A 21,626-nucleotide genomic window follows, 5' to 3' on the forward strand; every position below is an offset into this window, starting at 1 on the left:
TTCCCCTAGTCTGCTGGTCATCAGTGAGGCATGGGGGAGAGATGAAATGGAAGGGGAAAGAGAGGGATGGTGGAGGGATGGTGGAGGGATGGTGGAGGGAGGGAGGGAGGGTGGGATGGGGGGGAGGAGGGAGGGAGGGATGGGGGGGAGGAGGGAGGGAGGGATGCCAGCCAAGCTGAGGAGATGGCATTCATACAGCACAATCTGCCAGTCTCACTACCTTGCCAGATACCGGTACACATACAGATCTGCACACTTTTTTTAAACTAAATACCAAGAAACAAACGCACAAGCCAAATACTTGAACACACAGTCCAGAAACAAGCAGTGTACTTGTGTGTCTGGTTGATTGGATGACGTTACCTTCTACTGTACATATACTATGTCAAAATACAATATCAAATGTCAAAACGAAGAAAAGGAAAATATATTAATAATAACCCTCAACAGTTACATCTGTATATTCCATATTCTACATACTGCACACACACACTCTCTAAACCTCAACAGTCTGAACACAAAGGTCTGGCTATGACCTGTGCTTATCACCAACAGCTTTAACCCCTGACCCCTGAAGAATAAGTCAGCACACGGCTATGCCCCCCCCCCCCCACACACACACACATATGCCCCTTCAGGCATAACTCACTACCGTACACTGCTATACAGAGATTACACCGGAGCCACACCAGATCGTGTCCAGATCATCCCCCTCCTGCTCCACACTGCCACTATATTCACATGCCTATCAAGTTGGAAGGCATGAGGTGCACGCAGCAGGAGTTCCACATTCAAAGGGACCCTTCAGGATCAGTCACTTCTCTAGACGTCCCTGCACTTTCCCCACGCAAACTGATTTCAATATTTTTTTCGACTATCTTGATCCCTCTTCCAAAAGCTCTTGATCCTAACATGGCAGGAGTATACGTTTGCCAGACTCTGCTAGACACAATTTCCCTAATCAAAGCTTATTGGTTGAACTCTGTACTGTATAAAGTAGCCTATATTAGACTTAGAGTATGTTTGCTGAAAGTTAACTCCTTTCAGATTCCAGGTCTTATGTAAAAATTCAGGAACAACTTGCTTCAACTGCTAAAAACAACATGCATACGCAGTCAAATGTGTCAAAATAAGTTGCAATGTACTATAACAGTGTAAATGTTGTGCAGTGGACTGACAAAAACCAAGAATAGTAGGGAGAAAAGCAACAACAGCGTCTAAGAGAAGGAGACGGCAAGGAGAACATGGAGCGCTATGGAAATGAATAGTTACATAACAGCATACATGCCCACATTTATTCTCCACATACACGGACTATGATGCTACCACACACATCTACGACACTCCTGCCTCAGCTTACATTCAATCCTTCAAACTCAAATATGTTCAGCATGACAGTCGAGGCAGTCCATATCGAGGGCATTCCTTCTTTGTCTCAATAAAAAGGTGGACTAGCGTAATATGAAGCGTTATGGCAGTGTTATGTCACCTTATTACCGAACCCCTTTTCATCCCCTCCTTCTCTCCTCTTTTTCATCCTCTCTCCCTCTCAATAAAAATGTCTCACACCAAAACCAATCAGCTGTCACCTCCCCTTTATCTCTCACTATGTAGGGCTCACTTCCTCTGTGTCTTTCCCTCTCCCTCCATCACACATCCAGATACGCACACACAGGGGCCTCCTCTCCTCTGTGTGACCTTGACAGGCTAGCACTCCAGGGCTCCTTCTCTCTCTCTCTCTCTCTCTCTCTCTCTCTCTCTCTCTCTCTCTCTCTCTCTCTCTCTCTCTCTCTCTCTCTCTCTCTCTCTCTCTCTCTCTGTGGGTCTCTCTGTGTCTCTCTCTCTCTGTCTCTCTGTGTCTATCTCTCTCTGTGTCTCTCTGTGTATCTCTCTCTCTCTCTGTGGGTCTCTCTGTGTGTCTCTCTCTCTCTGTGTCTCTCTATGTATCTCTCTCTCTCTGTGGGTCTCTCTCTCTGTGTGTCTCTCTCTCTCTGTGTCTTTCTCTCTGTCTCTCTCTCTCTCTTGCCTTGTTTGGTCCCTCTCCTGCTGTTTGTACGGTACAATCCTGTTCTCCTCTCCAGAAGACACAAAGGCTGTGCTAAGGACAGAAAATGAGTGACTTCTCCTCCTCTGTCCGTCTTTAAACACAGAGAGGCAGCACACCATGAAGGCCAGCTCCAGCACTATAGTTTTACCAATGTCACACGAAAACTAGCTAGGGACCAATACATTAACTCTTCTGCCTTCATAAATTATGATGAAATTGTAAAACTGGATTTTTAACTACTGTCAAACCATCACATTGAATCTGAATGGTCTATATCCTCCATTGACACTCCAGTACATATCAACCTAATCATTCTATCATTTATATATAGTAAATGATAAATATCTAAATAATACTACTACTTTAACTTGCTACTTTAACCACAGAATTACTAGTGAATGAGAGTTCTAAGCCAAAATGCCATCTCTTGTCCTCTAAGCCCCAGTTCAATTCATCTTGTCCAAACAGACATGGACATTACATGACCGGCACTGCTATCCCACAAATGATTTCCTATTCCACATTAGCAAAACAACCATGAAGTACAGGGACATCATCAATTTCTACAGGGCAATAATAACAAAGTGGTTAAAAACTGTCCATCTTCAGCTGCTACTTTGCTTCACACTGTATTAAAGCTCCTCCAGTATTCTCTCCTCTTTTCCATTTCGTTCCTTTAACAAGGAAGATCCTTTGATGTGTTGCTTGTACACTGACATCATCATAACTCCAGTCAATACACCATGCTATTGCAATCATGCAGAGCAAATACTACATGATTTCTTTGAATCCAGAAATATGTTTTACTTGTTGCTTCTACTTCAATTTTTTTGGAGGGTTCCACATTATATAGCCTATACAGCCTTAAACAAAGCTGTCTGAATAACTTAAGACCCATCTAAGAAAAACATTCCGACATACCTGAGAGGCTGCAAATTTAAAATAGCTCTACACTTCAAGTTTAGTCATTTTGTTTAGTCGCTTAGGCCAAAGCTTTAATGCACACCTGAACCCAAGCGCAGCATAAAAGTAAATCAGTGCTGAACCACCTGACCTTGTTATTACATACAGTATCACTCTACAACTCTCTGGTAGTGAATGAAGCTGATTTAAGACTGACAGACTTTAAACTGAAAACACAGGACTACTGACATCCAATGAGTGCAGGGTATTTGATCCTTGATCCAGGCAATCAGTCTCGAAAGAGAGAGCCAACAGATGTGTGATGGATTGTTGCCAGTTACAACACAATATGTTGATTCAAGATTAGACTAGGCTCACCACAGAATTATCATTTTCAAACACTAGTCCAAGAGGAGTTATCAATAGGCGCAGAACAAAATGCCTTTGTATAGGATACACAATTGTATAAAATTGTATTCAACCAATCAGAGCAACTAAACATCATCTTGGTTGTTTAAATGTCTCACCAATGCTCCTATATAATTTGTATATTAATCGTATTAAACCCGCCCCATGTCCGATAAACAGGTTGTGATTGGCCCACCACTTTTCATGCCAGAGTGAAATCTGTTTGTTTGGGAGGGTGGCCAGATCCATCTGCTAGCACAAACAAGCCATGAGCTTGCAGATTAGTCTGGTTTTCAGGCTAACTCTACTTTTGAGTTCTCGCCTGATCAGCCTCCATTCTGAAATGCTATAAAGCGGTTACCCGCCCCTCTGGACAACACCACCATTCACTCACAAGTATCAAGGTGATTACATGAATAAAACATGATCAGTCAATCATTAGTGTTGCCCTCGCCTCAACAAGTGACGAGGGGGCCTCTCCTCCTGAACTTCCCTGACCTATCCTGTCCTCCTGAACGTCCTTCTCCATGACCCATCCTGTCCTCCTGAACGTCCTTCTCCATGACCCATCCTGTCCTCCTGAACGTCCTTCTCCATGACCCCTACTGTCTTCCCTCACTTCACTTGTTCTTGTCAAGCAAATCCATCTTAATGGGTTGGTGAAAATGCAACAATGGATGGTTCTGGAAAGCTTCAGCAGCACATTTGCAGCTGTTTGCGAGCTCAACATATTGGTCTTGATAGCTGTACCACCATCTGGCTGTCAGTGGAACAGAGGCATTCTCCTTTGGGACTGCGTACCAGACAACTCCAAATGTTCACACATTATATTGATGTCCAAGAAAAGCATAGTTATAACAGACATCACACAAACACAACAATGCATCAAATCGTCATCAAATCCATTACTCTAAAACCATAAGTTACAGGTTGAATATCAATAGTTTGCTCTAAGTAATTATAGCTTTTATATAGTTGCTTTTGAAGGCTGTCTCTGATAATATGACATATATTTCAGTTTATTTGATAATCTCCTTGATTAAGATGTTTTGTGAGAATATTTTCCTTAACTCAAATTCAGTCATAAAATAAAAATATGGAAGTTTAATAAGCTTCCTTTTCTCGTGCAATCCTAACTTTCAAAATAAATTCCGTCTCTGTGAATTCAATGATGATTTTCAGTTTAACTCTCTCAAACATATTATGGAGGTATCATTTACTTCTTTGTGATTGGTCGAGAGAAGATTGTCAGTCTCACACATGACCAACCCCTGTGTCCTCAGCCCCTTTTTATCCTCTCGGGGCTATAATCGATATGCCCCACACCTCTCCCCTAGTCCACCTTGAGACGCACCGATCATTTTAAAGGCAGAGCACGCGTGGAAAGGCTGGGAACCACCGATCACCCACGTCGGATCATTAACATATTTATCAAATCCGGAGGCTTTGATTTGGTCGCTGGCCACAGGTGCAAAGATTATATGTGCATTATGGCAAGTATTATATTGTATTATTTAAAAGTTTAAAATAAGATATAATTTGCTTTAATGATAGTACAATAAATAGTCTTTCTGTCACTTACGCTCAAACATTTCCGCGGGGGGTTTTCTACTACTTGCCTATATGGCACATGCCCACAATGGTTTCGAGTCGGGCAAAGATATACTATCATTCGTTGATAAAGATAGAATCCACAGACCCTACTATCACGCCCGGTGTTTGCTCACACACGTAGACTATCCATGATATTGCAAGGGACCATTATCTCACATCAGGAGGAGGAAATGAACACAGAATCGCCCCTCCTCTTCGTTTCCATTGCCCTGGGTAGCAGCAGGTGTTTTCGTATAACCTGGAGGTTTAGGTGGTAATTACAATCACCCCTGTCCCCAGAGCGAATTCATGTTATAGCAACAGCAGGGGACACCAGTAGAGGGTATAGAATTGGACACCCAATCATGCCTCAACAACACGTGGGAGAGATTTCTCAAATAAATGCCTCTCCCCCATCCTCCTTGTCCCACACTACTAGGATTGCCTACTACCCCCCCCCCCCCACCCCCCCAATAGCCTATATCGGAATAAATAATACATTTCGCGAATGTTGATTGTTAAGGAGTCATGGAGAGCCTAAACATTGAAAGTCATTAGGCTACTGTTGAGGCTGTGACCTTGTGTTTTGTTGCCCTTACAATTGGATAGCCAGATGTCACCATTTCAAAGGACAAAACAGCATGAAGGCTAGGTTATTTCCGAACAACAAGTAGCTAGGACATATGTATGAATTATTATCATAGAACAATAAAGGAATGCTGTAATTAGGCTACTGCGAAAGCATCCCCAAAATGATTTTCCACTGACAAGAGTATACAATGAGTAACTCACGAATCGCCACCTAGGCCTATATCATTAATATCATTGACAATTGGATGTTAAATCGGCAAATGTCCGTGACAATGACCCTCCAATGATGAAGACAGAAAAGAAAACTGTTAACCACCCTCATAAACGGGGTAAAACCGTATAGGCAAACGCACACCTTCAAACTGTTAGGATGCTCTTTGCAAAGAGTGGACATTCTTATAATATCTTACCTTTGCTATCGTCCTCTTCCCTATTTAAATACATGGCTATAAATTCACTTCTTGGCTATTTGATGGCGTTGTGTCAATAAGTATTACTCCTCTTGCGTCTTGTGAACTCCTGAATTCGTTTGTTGTAGCTGTTTATTGTCTTGTTGCTCAGCGAGAGTGCGCGCGCGTGCTTCTATAGCCTATCCCCCCAGTACGATCGAGCAGGTAGGCAGACAGTTTGTCAGCTGCTCTCTCTCTTTTTCTCTATCTATCTCTGTCTCTGTCTCTCTCTCTCTCTCTCTCTCTCTCTCTCTCTCTCTCTCTCTCTCTCTCTCTCTCTCTCTCTCTTTCTCTAATATCCAGGCAAATACACACAGTGACGCTCAAAGAGCAAGCGGCGGGACTAAGGAAGTGGCTTTTCGAACAGTCTTGAAAATCCTTTGACTATCCAGATGTGCTGACTTGCGTGAAAGCTATTCGATGCAACATCCACGTTTCATTATTAATATGCAATCATTACTATTCACTCACTTACCACCCTCCCCGCCTCCCATCTGTGGCAATGAATGAGAAAGGATTGAGCTTATTGTGCAAAACACCAATCAGTATGAAAGGCTATTTCAAATAAGTTTAGTTGAAGAGGTGGTTTCAGTCCGAGTAGACAGGTGTGAAACAAACAAAAAAGACGGAATTACAATGTGCATGCACCTCAGCCGATCTAAATGCAAATAGTGTTAGAGGAGAAAGTGTCGACATGCATTTGCGAACGACGAATTACGAACGAGTACGTGCTACCATATGCTAGTCGGTTTACAAAGCCTGTAGCCTACACCTACATGTCTGGTAGCCTATAACCATGAACGGTCAAATGTTTTGTCTTTATTGTTCTTGAAATGTACGGTTTAGTTCATATAAATGAAAACTAGCGTTCTGCTAACACTGTGGCATTACCTCCTGAGTTGGATGGGTCTTAATAAAGAATCTTTCACCCCTCAAAAATACGTTTCTTTGGCAGACATAATTGGTCGTATGAGTTTGTTGTTCTGTCACGGGAGGGAGAATCCTTTCAAACTTGATTGATGACCTTCACCTTGAGAGCTGTCATTACCAGGTGTATGTGATAACAGTTCCTCTCAATTGAAGCACACCATAACAGTGGTCTGCACGACCAAACAGCACTACTGCCCAACATACCAGAGGGATGCTCTCTCTTTTCCTGTCATATTACATTATTTAGGCTTTCAACGCAGCCAGCTGGTCCAAGAAGGTAGTGAGATTGTTTTCTCAAACGATTCCATCATAGAAAAAGTTTTAAAATTTAATGCGATGGGAAGATTGTGGTATCTTGTTGATGCAAATGTTGCATCAGATTTGCAATATTGATTTTACACAGCAGTTTATAAACACTCTGTCGATACAGCCAGTAAGGTCACGTTCTCAAGGCATGAATCCCTGCTTATTTTGCTGTTGAGCTTAATAAGATTCCCTTGCAGCTGTAGGTTAGAAAAAATCGTTTGCCGTTACAGATCTGTATTCTCTACTGCCTAATTGGCCTTGGGTCTATTCACAGGTTTTTCCTCTCGGCATTGTAGTGACTGTCACAGATGCATCTGTCTCGTTGGTATCTATAAATATCCCCATCTTCCCATCTTGAAAAACCTGATTCCCATTGATTTAGTGACCTATATACACATCACCACCCTCCCCTCAATCCCTTAGCTCTCTCCATCGATGGTCCCTCTCTCTCCACCTCTCCATGCCCATATTTCCTCCATAATTTTAACTCCTTTAGCATCACTTAGCCACACTACCTTTCTTGCTCCACCCACCACCCCTACCAACACACACACTCTTCTCTCTCCCTCTCCCTCTCCTCTCTCTCTCTCTCTCTCGCTAGAAAGCAAGAAAGGCTAATAATAGTTCAGGGTGGAGGCTTTGCAAAGACATTGATTGAACAAACAAGCACAGGCTAGAGGCTGTATTTCTTTATTTCTTCTTACATATCTGTCCCGGATGGTAGTAGAAACACTGTGTGCAGGTCAATTGAGCTCCCAGCTCCTCTGTTGTGTCATTGTGTTTACATACTAGTGTGTAAACAGAGGAGTAGATGTCATAGAGGAGGAGTCCTTCAAAGCTGCTGAAAATCCAATATGAAATCTGACTCTTAAATATGAGCTGGTGCTACATCACCACGAGATACAGACAATTGTCTGCGTGAGAATCCTTCGGGGGTGGTGGGGAGTGGGGGGTGGGGGGGGGGGGGTGCACATGCAATGTGTGTGTGTGTCAATGTTCATGTGCCATAGATTTATGAGTGAAATTTCCAGCAGCCACAATGATCCCCTTACAGACTAAAGCCACACCGCAAACTGACAATGAGGTTGAATCCATAGGACATATGAACAAAGCAGCAAGGATTTGGGTGAGTGTGTAATATCTTCTTCAGACTTCACTGCAATTTGTTTTTATTCCTCGGACGCACCTTTAATACTGCTCATGATTCTGAAGCCTTTTCCTTAAATCTCCATTGTCCTACATAAACGAATAGCATGGATAGCAAATGGCAGATCAGTGTGTCTGATAATGTCTCACCAAAGTTGTGAAGACCTGGGCTCCGTTGGGGTTTGTTACAGTTATACATACACCTCTCGGGCCAGGTTTAAATTCTACAGCAGTACAGGGACATCTGGTGTTGGTTGTGAGTACTGCGTAACAAACACGAAACCCAACTTTTTCTGTGAAATTGTGTAAATTACTGTATGTGGTGCAATACTATGCAATTGCATAAAAAGTGTGCCTGCTGAAACTGTTATTATTGTGCATACCTTTCATTAAGGCAATAAAGTAGAAAGCAAAAGCAAATTATTTCTCCTATTTCATAGTTGCAAGTCTTCTTTGATTCATTTAACTATTTTCAATAATATTAAGGACAATTAAGATGAATTGTCTTAGTTTTTCCAAGGTCCACAATGAATCAGGACAGTCATCTCATTTTATTGAACAGCAAACTAGGACAAGGAATACATCTTCATTGTGTTTTGATTTTTTTCTCTCTTGTTGCCTTGTAAACAATGACCAGGACAATTGTAATAGCTAAAATCACCACACATATTCATAACACCCTCCAGGTGGTAGATAAGAGATACCTTGATGGAGACTGGGGTGTGGGGCAATATTATTTTAAAGTGCTAAAATGCACGGTTCCTCTTGGAGGAAGAGAGCAGATGCCCAGTCAGATGCATTACTGATAAATATATAGTGTGATGCAGTGAAACAAAGTGTTTGCGTGTTCTTTACACTACAGGTGTCTACTCGTCGCGTGTGTTCTCCATTTATTTGCATAACAGTAAGATGGTTATTTTATAATCTGTCAATGTTGCTGGGTTCCAGACAAATCTCTGAATGCTAATATCTAATAAACTCATCTTTACTATAATGTATATATGAAGTCATTTTATATATAAGTTACATTCTGAGGTTGGATGTCTTTAGGATACACAGAATATACATTTACTGATTAACTGTAGAGTGGTGAGATATACTGTTAAACACCAATAGTCTCTTAGAAGACCAACTGTGTTCCTGTTGTTTCAATGTCAGGATAAGGACTTCATCTGAGTATTATCAATGTGAGGACTGTTCTTGTGCCTAATAATAATAATGTTGTGCTTTCTTTGATTGTATACACTCTACATCTCTATATTTGGTGTTTAAAATGTTTTCCACATCGTGTTTCAGCCCTGTGATACAAGCAAGGCTAGGTCGATGGAGGAGGAGTGTGATAGACAAGGGAGGACAGTAGAGTGGGACAGACAGTCATAGAGAATTACACCTCAATATCACACTAAGAACTACATTTACACAGCTATCAACTACAGCACTACACAGTCACACACACACACACTCCAAATATACAACCAGGTGCACAAATTCAGTGCAAATTCACCGCTGATCAAATCAAAAACTAGGGAGATATCATGATTCAAATGAAAAGGGAAACAAATAAAAAACAGGGGTATAAAGACACATCCATGACAACACACACTTGAAACGAGTATTACAATCACAATAATATCACACCAGATGGATTAGCAATTGGAATGTTGAGGAACGAACGAACGACGACACAATCACAGTAAAGAATAAAGAAAGCATGAGCAGGCAGGCCATTTCTCTAGCTCTCTGGTGATGGCTGGGATCAATGGTCACATACTGGGAGACTGGCCTCAGCCCTGACCATTCAGAATGGGTCCCTCTGAGAAAGACTGGTCAAGGGGTCGGCCATTACTTTTAGTCACTGAAAACAGATCCATTTGGATGGAATGGGAGAGTAAGTGTGTGGATGGGGGGGGGGGGGGGGGTAGAAGCACGTGTCGTCATGACCTTCTCAGGAGTTTTATATTTTATAAGCATTTGTTTTTGAGCAATTAATTAATCTGCATCACTGTGATGTTTTGTTTTGAACAGGGATTGCTGAATCTCCCATCTGCATAACAAATTTACCCTTGGGTACTTTTGAAAAAAATAAAAAAACTTTATTTTGACCTTGATTCAAAAATGTAAATGCTAATGTAATTAAAGTTTAAATTTGAGGTCCGCAAAGTACTGTAGAACTAGTGTAGGTGCTGAAATTCTAAATTGTTTTTGCAGTATGCATATTTTCACATTCTCATGATGATCATAATTATTTAGGAGGGGTATTAATGTATTGTATAACATATATAGAGTTTTTGGTCAGATTTAATGAAAGAGTGGGGAACCATATGTGAGCCATGACACATCCGAGTGATCACCAAAGAGCTTCCACAACAGTTCTTCACATCAGTTCTTCATTGCATATACTTTAAAGCTAAATCAAACCCTTTCTGCTGCAGTAAATTCAAATGATATCCTCACTGTATTAAATGAGAACGTATTCATTCATTGGATATTTTCACAATATCATAACATAAAATCATAACAACATCGATTGAGAGGGTAACTGGAGAGGTAGGTGTGCAAATAAGCCATCATGTACAAAACAAATGATACAATCGAAAACATAAAGTTAATATCATCTGTATATGTCCAACACAGTAAGGTGGAAACTAACACAGAAAAAAACATACAAATACAATGTAATATTATGTATATATATAGATATATATACATGTAGATATACATATCTATTTATTTACTGTATGTTTGTATGCATATATATAGAATATATATATATATATATATATATATATATATATATATTCTATGTATTAAAGGAATATTGATCTCACTCCAATACTTGATTATACATTAAAGAGTTGCATTGCACATTATGAGTGCAACAGTACAATTGAAGAGCAGAGCCTGCAGGAGCAAGGAGTGAATATGATTGGATATGACACATCAAAGTCACCTTGATCTCCAGCAAGATAAACCAATGGGAGGCTTCCTGTGATGTAACATGCACAAGAACGCACCATGGAAGCATCTCCAAGAGAACAAAGCAAACAAAATGTCTAGAGCATACATTGTTTAAATGTTGCTGAAAGAATTTGAGGTCCTTGTTGTTTTGCCCAACATTAACATCAAATTGATTCTGATTCACTCTTCAAGTACTGATATTTAAGATATGAAACCAATGCATTTGAGCTCCATTATAAATGTTGGATAATCATGTATAGATATAGAGGGCCTATATTAATATGGCTCTGGTCTGGGTCTACTACACTTGGAGCTGCTACTCTATCAATATGAGCAGGCTACGTCTCTGGTATCTGGTCACGTACGGTGGGAAGGATACATTCAGACGGGTGGTAACTCTTTTTAGAGGATACTTCACTTCTGCTCTGATGCGTTCTTATCTTAAGAGCACAATTTTACAATTGGCCAATGTTTTCAAAGTACATAGGGAATGTGTCACACACACACACCTTCATAGAGAGAGCTATATTTGGAGCTTGATGATCAGCTGTAGAGAGAGGCTGACTTCACCAGGGATGTAGCCTGCCCACTGTAATGTGACCAGACACCAGAGACCCACGAGTACAAGGCAATAGGAGTCAGCTCATGGCTTGGCTGAATGGCAGGTTTCATTACAACCAGTTACAGGTAGGAATCTGGCTGTACAGGTAAGTTCAAATCCAATGGATTGTGTTAAGATCCCATTTCCTGGTCTTTGGTTGGAACACAGGCAAATAAATAAAATGTTCGTTCTTCGCCAATTAGTAGTAATAACATCTGGGCAATATTTAAAGGAGTATTCTTGAATATTACAATAAATTTTTGTGGTATTTAGTTCAATGCAAATTTTAACATAACATATAAAAATGTATATAATATTCTATATTCTTCATCATTATTGGTCTTGTGCTGGGTAGTACTAAACAACTTCTTCTGTACAGCTTTCAAAACTGCAGTGATCTAGAGCAGCACAGATATACCCTGTATTTTGTCAATTTTGCCCAAAACAAATACAAAACAGACAAAAAAAAGATCGTTTGAAATTATATGATGATATTTGTGGCTTCGGTTCAAGAAGACTGAATAACAGGAACCTGATGAGTCACCATAGGCAGCTTGGCAAACAGACTCTTCCTACACTCTATGCTAAAAACCTTGACATTCAACTCAACAGGGTAAAACAAACTGTACTGGCGGTCTTGTTCTGACCCAACAACAGATCAAAACCTTAAGACAGAGATAAGCCCTGATCCAGTTGGTAGTATGCATGATGGGGGTAGGGAAGCCCTTGAGAAGGGGAACTTAGTTGTCTCGTTTAGGCAAAAAGCTGAGGATGTATTCACCTACACCCAGGAAATAGATCACCTGGGCAATGCCAAAAAGAGGTGCAATGACCAGGGCGCGACAGTACGCCCCCTTCAGGAAAGCTGAGGGACCCTCATTCTTGAGGATTTTGCTAAAGGGAAACAAGATGTGAATGTAATCAAACTTTAATAATGGTTTGGTCAGCACTTCCATGCAAAATATACAAGTCCAAGTCGTCCCTGATAAGTACAGTGATGTGTACAGTTGTGGCCATAAGTTTTGGCAATGACAAATGTTGTGTTTTGCAAAGTTTGCTGGTTCAGTATTTGAGGAAAATGATTCACATGTTTCTATAGAATACTGTAATCACATTAAGGGACATTTCATATTTTTGGGGGGCAAACATTTTCAATATATGCAAATAGTCCCCTCTTTTACAGAAGTCTATCAGCTCTTAAAATCCATTCAGAATGATAGAGTGATTTCACCTGGATAGAACTAGGTCACACTTTCCCCTGGGCTGATGATATGACTTACTGAAATTATGTTAGCAGTCATTTTATGCCAAGGCCCAGCAAGCTTTGCAAACACAAAATGTATGTCGCTCCCAATACTCTTGGCCATTGCTGTACTGGGTGGCTCAGTGACTCATAATAAACAAGGCCATGATGAGATTACCTGATGCAGTCAGACACTCCACTGTAGGCTTCTTCTGTGCTTCCACGGTTCAGAGACTGCAGCCTGGTCTTGATCACTGCACGTACACAACAGCCATGTTCACGCACACAAACAACCTTCTGTCTGTACTGATTAGATTGTGTGAGGTTTGTTGCTCACCATCAACAGGGTTAACAGCCACGGCAGCAATGCTTCCTGCCAGACACCCTGAGATGAATGAGACGTAAAAGGGGGCGGGACCCTCCGCGCCCCTCTTCCCCAGGTTGTTCAGGTTTGCAAACAGGGGGAAGTAGATGATGGAAAATGGAACATCCCTGGAAAAGAAAAAAGATGGATGCAAGATGAAGCATGTTAATCAGCCCTGCCCCCCTCCCCCCCCCCCACCCCCACCTTAGATCCTAGGTTATTATTAGTCAGGTGTCGATGATGTGCTGACTACCTGAGCAGAGTGGCGCCCAAGCCCTTGTAGAGGCCGGCGATGCCTTTGCTCTTCAGTAGCTCACGTGTCAACTGCATGGCAGTGGGGGACTTGGCCTCTACGGTGCCTGCTGGGATTGTCTCAGGCATGAGCTTCCTCTGGGCCGCTGCAAGCGAGGGGCATGGGCAGCAGAGTGGCAGGAGCAATGCATTACCAACACAACATCTGGGGCTTGGATGACTTGAGACATACAACATCGAATTTAAAATCTCATTAAAGAACGTCACTGTTGAGGTTTCTGTACTGACCATGGGAGGGCAGCAGATCTAAATTCTTTGATTATTATCCTAAATAACCTCCCCCTTTTTCCCTTCTTTCGTTCACCTCAGTTCTGGTGTTTACACCACAGTTGGCTTTTTCCTATTTCTTACCAATCCTTCCAGCATCTTGGAGCTGTATTTTCAACATCTCCATAGGAGTAGTGACGACAACCTGCGATCCCAAAAAATAAGACAATATTACAATATTACAATAAGACAACATAACTAAAGTGACATATGACCAAAAAAAAGGTAATAGTGTGGTAATTGCATAATTTCACAATACAGTAATCCATGCAGTAGTAACTTGATAATGAGATTAAAGGTGAGATGGCCATGTGGTAGTGATAATCTTAATCCTAGTCCTGCTACATTTAATCTAATCATGTACCCTGGGATAACTGCCTTTGCATCTAATTGACAGCATTTCCCCTCTGACTCATTCACACACAAGGCACAAAGACAGCACTGGACAAGTTACTCTCGCTTTTCTGATTTCTCAACCAACCCCAATGCAACTCCCTAGATTCATTTAATATTCGTTATCACCTGTACCATAATTTTAGTAACAATTACTGGTCCTATTTGTAGGGTCTCATAAAGCTTGATTGCAGAACACTGAACGAATGGAAAACACACCAGACCAACAGCTAACACCCACAACCCACTACCACGTCATTTCCCCAAATTCCATCTCAACTGTACATTAAAATTATAATAAATCAAATTAAAAGACCGGTCATGCACAATGACAGAGTACAGCAGTACTAGAGTTGAGGCTGAGGAGACTTCTTCAAGGCCCAGTTGCTTCCTTGCAGGCTGATACGAAGGGGTGGAAGAGCTGAGAGGGTTTGCTCCAGATGGGGAGCAGGAAGGTCTCGTTAGAGGAGCAGCTCACTCACCTGGCACGTACCAGCCCCGCACCCCGCCAGCATCTCTTTGAGCAAGGTGAGCTTCTGGCTGTGGGAGGGAAAGAGAAACGTAGAGTAAGAGAGAGCAGAGGTGTTGGAGAATGACGGGAGGGAGAGATGGGAGATGGAGAAAGAGAAAGAGAGCATATGGAATCATGCATGAGAGATCCAGAGACAGTGTTTGTTTGTTTGTTTGTTTGTGAGAGAGATATACTAGCTGAAAGATTTACTTTAGAATAGCTTTTGTGTTTCTAATCTCACTCCCCCATTTCAAACACACAGGGACACATTAATAATTCACCAGCCCAAACCACCCGGCCTAATAAGTCAACCATTCACCCCTTCGTTCGTTTGTCGCTATAGAGACGGACGCAGATAGATGCTCTAGAGACATTGAAGCTCATCCAAGCAGACATTGAACCCAGGAACAATTGGCAGACAGCCTTCAGAATCACCAGATGTTCACTATTGATATGAAATGTGATACTGCTCTGTTATCTTTTCATGTTATGTCCGTGTTACTCATGTGATACTTCTGGAAAATCGGTATTAGTTCTGTGGAAGTATAGAAAATCTTTTGAAATGTAGGAAACAAAACTAAGCCTTGTCAGAGTGGACATCATGAACAGGAAGGTTAAATGGGGCCTTTGTGGGAAAACCATTAAGTTAAGAGTGATAGTGTTTGAGTTGGGTGGCACATCAGCAGAAATGTCAGTTTGTCAGAGTGCATGAGTGGAGACAATGCCTGTTAGTCATCCCCTTCTGGTTCTCACCCATCCTTGGAGAAGTGTTGCCTGAAGAAGTCATTTGCAGCCAACTTGATGGCTTTCTCAGGAGTGACAAGAGTTAAGTTTACCGCAGCTCCTGTAGAGAGGAGAGGAAATTAGAGTGTGTTATTGATGAGGAGCAGCAGTCTGGATCATGGTAGGCATGTCCAGCGTGCCCTGACACACAACACAGTCCTGGCCTAGATAATAAGAATGGTTCCAGTGTGCAGATGAACGAATGAGTCCCACACAGTTAAGCTGCTTTGATCCTCCCTAGAGTCAGCACTCACTCACTATGTTATATTTGGATTTTGTGTGTACTCGTCAATTTATGGTACCATGTGATTTGAACAGTACACACACACACACATATTACAAAACTCCACAACTTACCTCTGTACATTCCAAAATATCCCTCTGAGCGAATAGTCTTGATAAGGCAGTCAGACCTGCAAGTCAGACACAGTAAATACAACTAATACCAGCCTAAAATAAAGACCATGGCAAACAAAAATATTGTAGTTCAGTGTTAACATAGCAAAGGTAGATGAGGTCCTACAGCTATGTAATGTAACATCTGCCAATTGAATAGTATTATTGACATTGATAGTTCAGACATAACTAGCTGTAACAGTGTACTTACATGCTGGTGTAAAGGCGAGATCCATTTTGCTGGTTCTGCAGGCGGGTCTTTGCCAAGTCAATGGGAAATACACAGGTCACTCCAATCAGGCCAGCGATCCCCCCATTGATCAATTTGGCAGGCAAACTGAAAGGTTGCAATGAAGAAGTTGATGGAAAAAGAGAGGCATCAATTTAACGAACACAAAGAAATATTGTGTTGAGCTTAGCACTTTCAGTTCTGTTTCTTCCAAACAAGGCAGAAGTGTCCATGCTTACCTGATCTGCTTGTCAGCCATTTATCTTAGGCCGTGGAAGTTAGTCAGAGTGATGATATGCCTGTCCTTTATCAGTAAGTGGCTGCACCTGTCTATTGATTTCAGTCAGTACATTGATATGTGTTCTTCTGTGTCTGGGATGGTATCACGGAGCAGTCTGATTTTAAATTCCTCAGCTTGAAGCTCCGCTAGGGATAGGTTGGGTATATCTGCAGAGAATGAGAGAAGACTGGCTCAGGTCAATGCTTTGACAAAGATGTTGTCTGAATTGTGTTATTGAGAGCAGGGTCGATGGATCCCGACGGGTGTTGCACTGATGCAACATTGTTTCCCAAGTATATTCCCACCTGAACTTCGTACTTTGCTCATGATCTGTTATCCCTGAGATACTAGTGTCTTTCGGTAAAGCTCAACATAACAACCAATGGGATTCCATTACTGTAGAGGTAACAGCCATTAACATTACCCCATGTGCCCTCTATGACTCCCTAAAATGTGGGCCACATCTGAAACAGCGTCCATGGCTAAGTAAAGTCCCTTCCAGAAACAACCAGTGAATTAATTATTTGGCAACATGACTAACAGCGTTCCCCAAATAGCACTTTAGCTATTGTAGTTCAGTGATTATATCCTATTGGCCACACATCAGCTTATAAATACACTGGTGCTGCTATCTTTCTGTACTGTTTATTTGACCGCTTCCAACTAATTTAAGTCAAATGCTGGAACTTCACCTACAAAGACAAGCCTGAAGAGCTTAATAATAAAACACAGAACATTCCAAAGGCCTGATGTACAGAAGGTCCTGGATGTGGCAAGCTGTTTCCCATTTCCCTTCACACTCTCCACCCCCTCTGTCCACCAATCACAGCCTCTCTCTCCCACTGTGTGACCCGCCTCCTCTCACTCTCTCTCTCTCTCTCTCTCTCTCTCTCCAACCTCCTCTTTCCCCTTCCCGCAGTCACGACTCCCAAACACTGCCAGCCGACTTGATTCTCTCTTTACAACAAACATATTGCAGTGCTCCCCCCCCCCCAACACACCCCTGCTTTCATGTTGTACCAAATGCACAGTATGAGGATTGTACTTAATGAAATGAGAATACAGCTGTGCTTTGCTGTGTTTGGTTTGGACGGGTTCAAAGCAGGTCACTGAGAAACCCCTGTGGACCTGGATCCTCTGCTTCTCTTCTCTTCCCTGCTACTTTGCAAGATACACCACATACAGTGCAGATTTATTATTCTTTCCTATCTCTCTTTTATCCTTTGACCTCAAGAATCGTTCTCCTTTTTCTATCGCTGGCTCTTGTAGTTTGCCCATTTCCTCTTACTTCTTCCTGACCATAAAAAAAGCTTTTTGTCTTTTTTGCTGCTTTCAGCTTTTTGATTTTACCGTTTCCGTTTCCTTCAAAGTTTTCAATAATAATCTTTCTGACCTGAATATACGCTAATGGTGGTCTTAATATCATTGACATTGAAGTAATGGCTATACATTAAGGTTAAACTGTGTAACTGTAGCAGTAAAAACATTGTAGGCACATAGTTATTGAAATGTAATGAGTATTGAGTGCTTTATAGCGGTATAGGCTATCACAAATGTGATAGTAAAGGAAGAGTAAAATAAGGCACAGTATGGGGAAGGGGAGTGGGTACAAGGGGTTAGGTGGATGTTGTAAAGGGGTCGTTAAAAGGTTGTGTCACCACAACAAGCTCAATGTTAACATCCACTTGAACAACTCAGACTCCCTATACCAAGGTTTACTTGCGTAATAACTTGTACAAAGAAAGTTTAACTACATAGCAGTTGGGTTTAGGAAGGGTTTAGCAATGCAATATGTTGTCACAGTGAAAAGGCCAGTGGACAGGCAATGCTAAGAGAGGACAGAGCATGGCAGCTTCCTCTGAATCAAACTGACATATTTTTCTCTAGATCTCTTCCCTGTGGCTTAACTAGGCCACTGCAGTCAGCCTGCAACACTGTCAGCAGCACTGGTACATGTATTTGTTAAATAATCTCAGATGATTCACAGTGAGACACAGAGGGCCTGTTCAAAAACAACGGTTCCTCAGTGTGTACTAAACAGAAGAATCCCTCATTCGCCAGAGAATTGCTCTTCACACAAAACATAGGGAAACATCTAAAACTGTCTGGGATATTTGGATTTTTAAGATCACTGAAGTGTAGAATGTAACATGTTTGAGGCCAAATAGCTGTATTCACTGAATTCCAAGGTTCAGTGCTGGGAAGTTTGTCTCACCTACTGAGAGTATACTACTGTTTAATGTCAGCGTCTTAAAACATCACGTGTCATATTTTGAGTTTGTACTTCAAAGAGAGATAAGCAGTGATGAGTAAACAATACATAGGCTAAGGCTAATGAACAACTTTCAGAACCTTGACCTCAAGATACAAGGCAGTATTTTAAACCCTTGATTCTCAACTTGCAGAGGTATTAAGACAAACTGATACCTGGTTAAAAGTTACTAAAAACGAACTGGGCATTAATGGTCTGAACAGTTTTCATGATTCTTGTCTTAAAACATTCTAGCCAAAACGTTCCATGCGGTCAAAGGTCCTGAACATGAACATCATTGGACCACATGAACTAATTGGACCACATATGCACATCCTCTTAAATCCAGCTGCGCACTTAGAAGTATTGGGCAAATAAAGATATTGCTCTGTTGAGTCAAGGTTATGGTGACCTGCATCATAACATACTAGTAGCATACTAGTTTTAAATAGTCTTATTTGCTATGCAAAAAATACCTGCTCTGCTTTGTGACACAAGTCTGATTAAAGGAGAGAAAATACTAGGGGGGCAGTGAATGTCCTTCAATGATTTGGAGTAGTCTAGTCCTCAGCCCTCATCTGTTCTGTCTTGTGAGAATGAGTGAATACAATACAATACATATAATGACCTGGTTTTCTGTTTGTCAGTATAATTTATATTCATACTCAAATTCAAGTAGGCTACTGTGTTCAAGGAACTTTGATATTTGACAGTGATTGTCATTTCACTGTAAAATAACTTTATGAGAAATTTATATTGTTTCCTCATCTTTGATGGTTTGTTCCAGTTCAATTTATCCACTGCAGTAGTCTGTTTTCCCAGATAAAACTATATAAACCCAGCGGCTGTAATTGCCATAATGCTGTTGTCATGGTTTCTTCAAAAATGGTTACAAGTAGGGTCTATTTATACGCCACAAACAAATCTGATTGCTATTTCCTCTTCCCTCCAGCAGTAGGATTATTACCTAATACCCACCAACTGACTATCTCTATCCCCAACTACTCTGGTTAGCACGACGAACATCAGTATTTAAAAGCTCTTCAGGGTTTTAAAACATCTGATGATGTATGTTTACAATGTGTCTCGTTGGGAACAAGAATGACGGTCAACTTTAGGTTTACATTTTCATTAGAGGACATAGGCTAGAGATGACACGTCTCCTACGTGTGCTAGGTAGGCTACGAGGCCATGGATGTCTCCGCCTCTTAAAACAGCTGGTAGTCAGCAAGTGTAAGATGACACTCAGCCTCATGATGCTTCAGCTTACACTTGCACCGAGTTACTTCAACTTGTAAAGATAATACGACGGGATACAATACAGATTGTGGTAGCACAGTAGGCTCCATCATTTATTATATCCAAAGGTAACAGATTACAATAGGCCTATTCCTCCATGCAAATGCATGCGACCAGCGTCTTCATAAATTATTCCATAGCTGCTGGAACGGTTGACATTGATAACTGAGCCCTAGGACCTAACCAACAGTGTCAGTAAATGATAGAATAATGTCTGATTCCACATGTGAATGAATGAATGGCGAGGTTACTGGTTCAAGCTATCGCAATTAGAATTTTGCACACATCCATTATAGTTCAATGGGATGCATGTAGGCAACTGCGTACATCCCATAGATAATCATATACAGACTAATAATGCTTGTCGCCTGTATCCATTACAAGGCAATATGCTCCACCGTCATGAAGCCTTCAAGCCAGGTCTGAGCATTGAGGTAGTAGGCTACACGTAGTCTGGCTGGGAAACTGCTCGCTCACCAGTTAATCCAATAGGATGTACAATGAAGCAAGCCAGCTAACATTTCCATCTGATCCATACTACTGAGCATAAACTTGTAACCTGTTCTGTTTCTGTTACAAACGTTGCATTGCCATGTCAGCTACACTGAAGGTCTCAATGAATGGGCCAATACATGCCATAGTATTTCCAGCCCAGAGGCGCCAGAAAAGTCACAGCATAGATTCCACTTGATACATTCAGTCAACCTTTGTACATTTCCGCAGGCTTAACCATAGTGATAAATAATAGATTGTAGCTGACTGTTACTGCCATCCCCACGATAAAAAAAATTCTGGCTATCACATAGTAACGGAGAATCGCGTCTTGCCACATAACGGGAAATGATTCGCTACAGGATAGCGGCAATCCGCCGCTCACTTATAGATTGTTTCTAAATGATTGATTGTGATGTTAGTGTCACCAAAATATAGGACAAATACGCATACCTTAAAGAAATACATATTCAATATAGGTACCATTCAAAATACAAACATCTACATTTCGTCAACTAGTTCATCGACATACCGTGCAGTTCCGTTTTCGTAATATCAGGCTGAATCTAGGATGAAAAATCTATTTTTCACCCCTTGTCGCGCACACCCTGACAATAGCTAACCTGCCGGTGTTACTACCGTAGCATTTGTGCCCCTTGAAGGGAGATAGCGGGGTGGGAGGGAGAGCAAGCGCGCAACGGTGGGAGGGGGAAGGGGTGGTTATGATCGTAAAAATGGGAATATAGGTCCTCTAGTGGCCTATGCCAGAAACTGCAATCTGAATTCACATTTACAGTGGTTGCAAAGGTGTTCCTGAGTAGAGTGGGGGATGGGGTTATAGCGTCATCGTGACGATTTCTCTCAACTCAATGAC

At 41.5% G+C, this 21,626-nt stretch overlaps 2 protein-coding genes across 2 annotated transcripts in view; both read right to left on the reverse strand.

Moving 5' to 3' along the window:
- Positions 1-6,221, reverse strand: part of syt7a (synaptotagmin VIIa) — a 64,824-nt gene extending 58,603 nt beyond the window's left edge. The window contains exon 1 of the mRNA XM_062460834.1: positions 5,953-6,221. Coding sequence (XP_062316818.1) covers positions 5,953-5,986 — 34 coding nt within the window. The 5' untranslated portion in view covers positions 5,987-6,221. The remainder of the gene's footprint in view (positions 1-5,952) is intronic.
- A 2,684-nt stretch (positions 6,222-8,905) lies between these two features.
- Positions 8,906-21,564, reverse strand: slc25a22a (solute carrier family 25 member 22a). Its single transcript, XM_062462456.1, has 11 exons — positions 21,285-21,564; positions 16,670-16,877; positions 16,413-16,538; positions 16,163-16,218; positions 15,776-15,866; positions 14,994-15,051; positions 14,203-14,263; positions 13,793-13,937; positions 13,513-13,667; positions 13,354-13,429; positions 8,906-12,826 (listed from the first exon to the last, which is right to left on the reverse strand). The coding sequence occupies exons 2-11, from the start codon at positions 16,687-16,689 to the stop codon at positions 12,673-12,675; spliced, it is 942 nt and encodes a 313-aa protein (XP_062318440.1). The 5' UTR covers positions 16,690-16,877; positions 21,285-21,564; the 3' UTR covers positions 8,906-12,672.
- Positions 21,565-21,626: the final 62 nt, after the last annotated feature.

The sequence above is a fragment of the Osmerus eperlanus genome, chromosome 5 (genome assembly GCF_963692335.1).
Source record: "Osmerus eperlanus chromosome 5, fOsmEpe2.1, whole genome shotgun sequence".
NCBI classification, from domain to species: Eukaryota; Metazoa; Chordata; class Actinopteri; order Osmeriformes; family Osmeridae; genus Osmerus; species Osmerus eperlanus.

Excerpts from the sequence above, each read along its gene's own strand:
- slc25a22a (XM_062462456.1), bottom strand. The coding sequence starts at position 16,689 with ATGGCTGACAAGCAGATCAG. Across the intron at positions 14,264-14,993 it reads GCGGGGCTGGTACGTGCCAG|GTTGTCGTCACTACTCCTAT; the intron begins GTGAGTGAGCTG and ends TTGGGATCGCAG. Across the intron at positions 13,668-13,792 it reads TTGGGCGCCACTCTGCTCAG|GGATGTTCCATTTTCCATCA; the intron begins GTAGTCAGCACA and ends TTTCTTTTCCAG.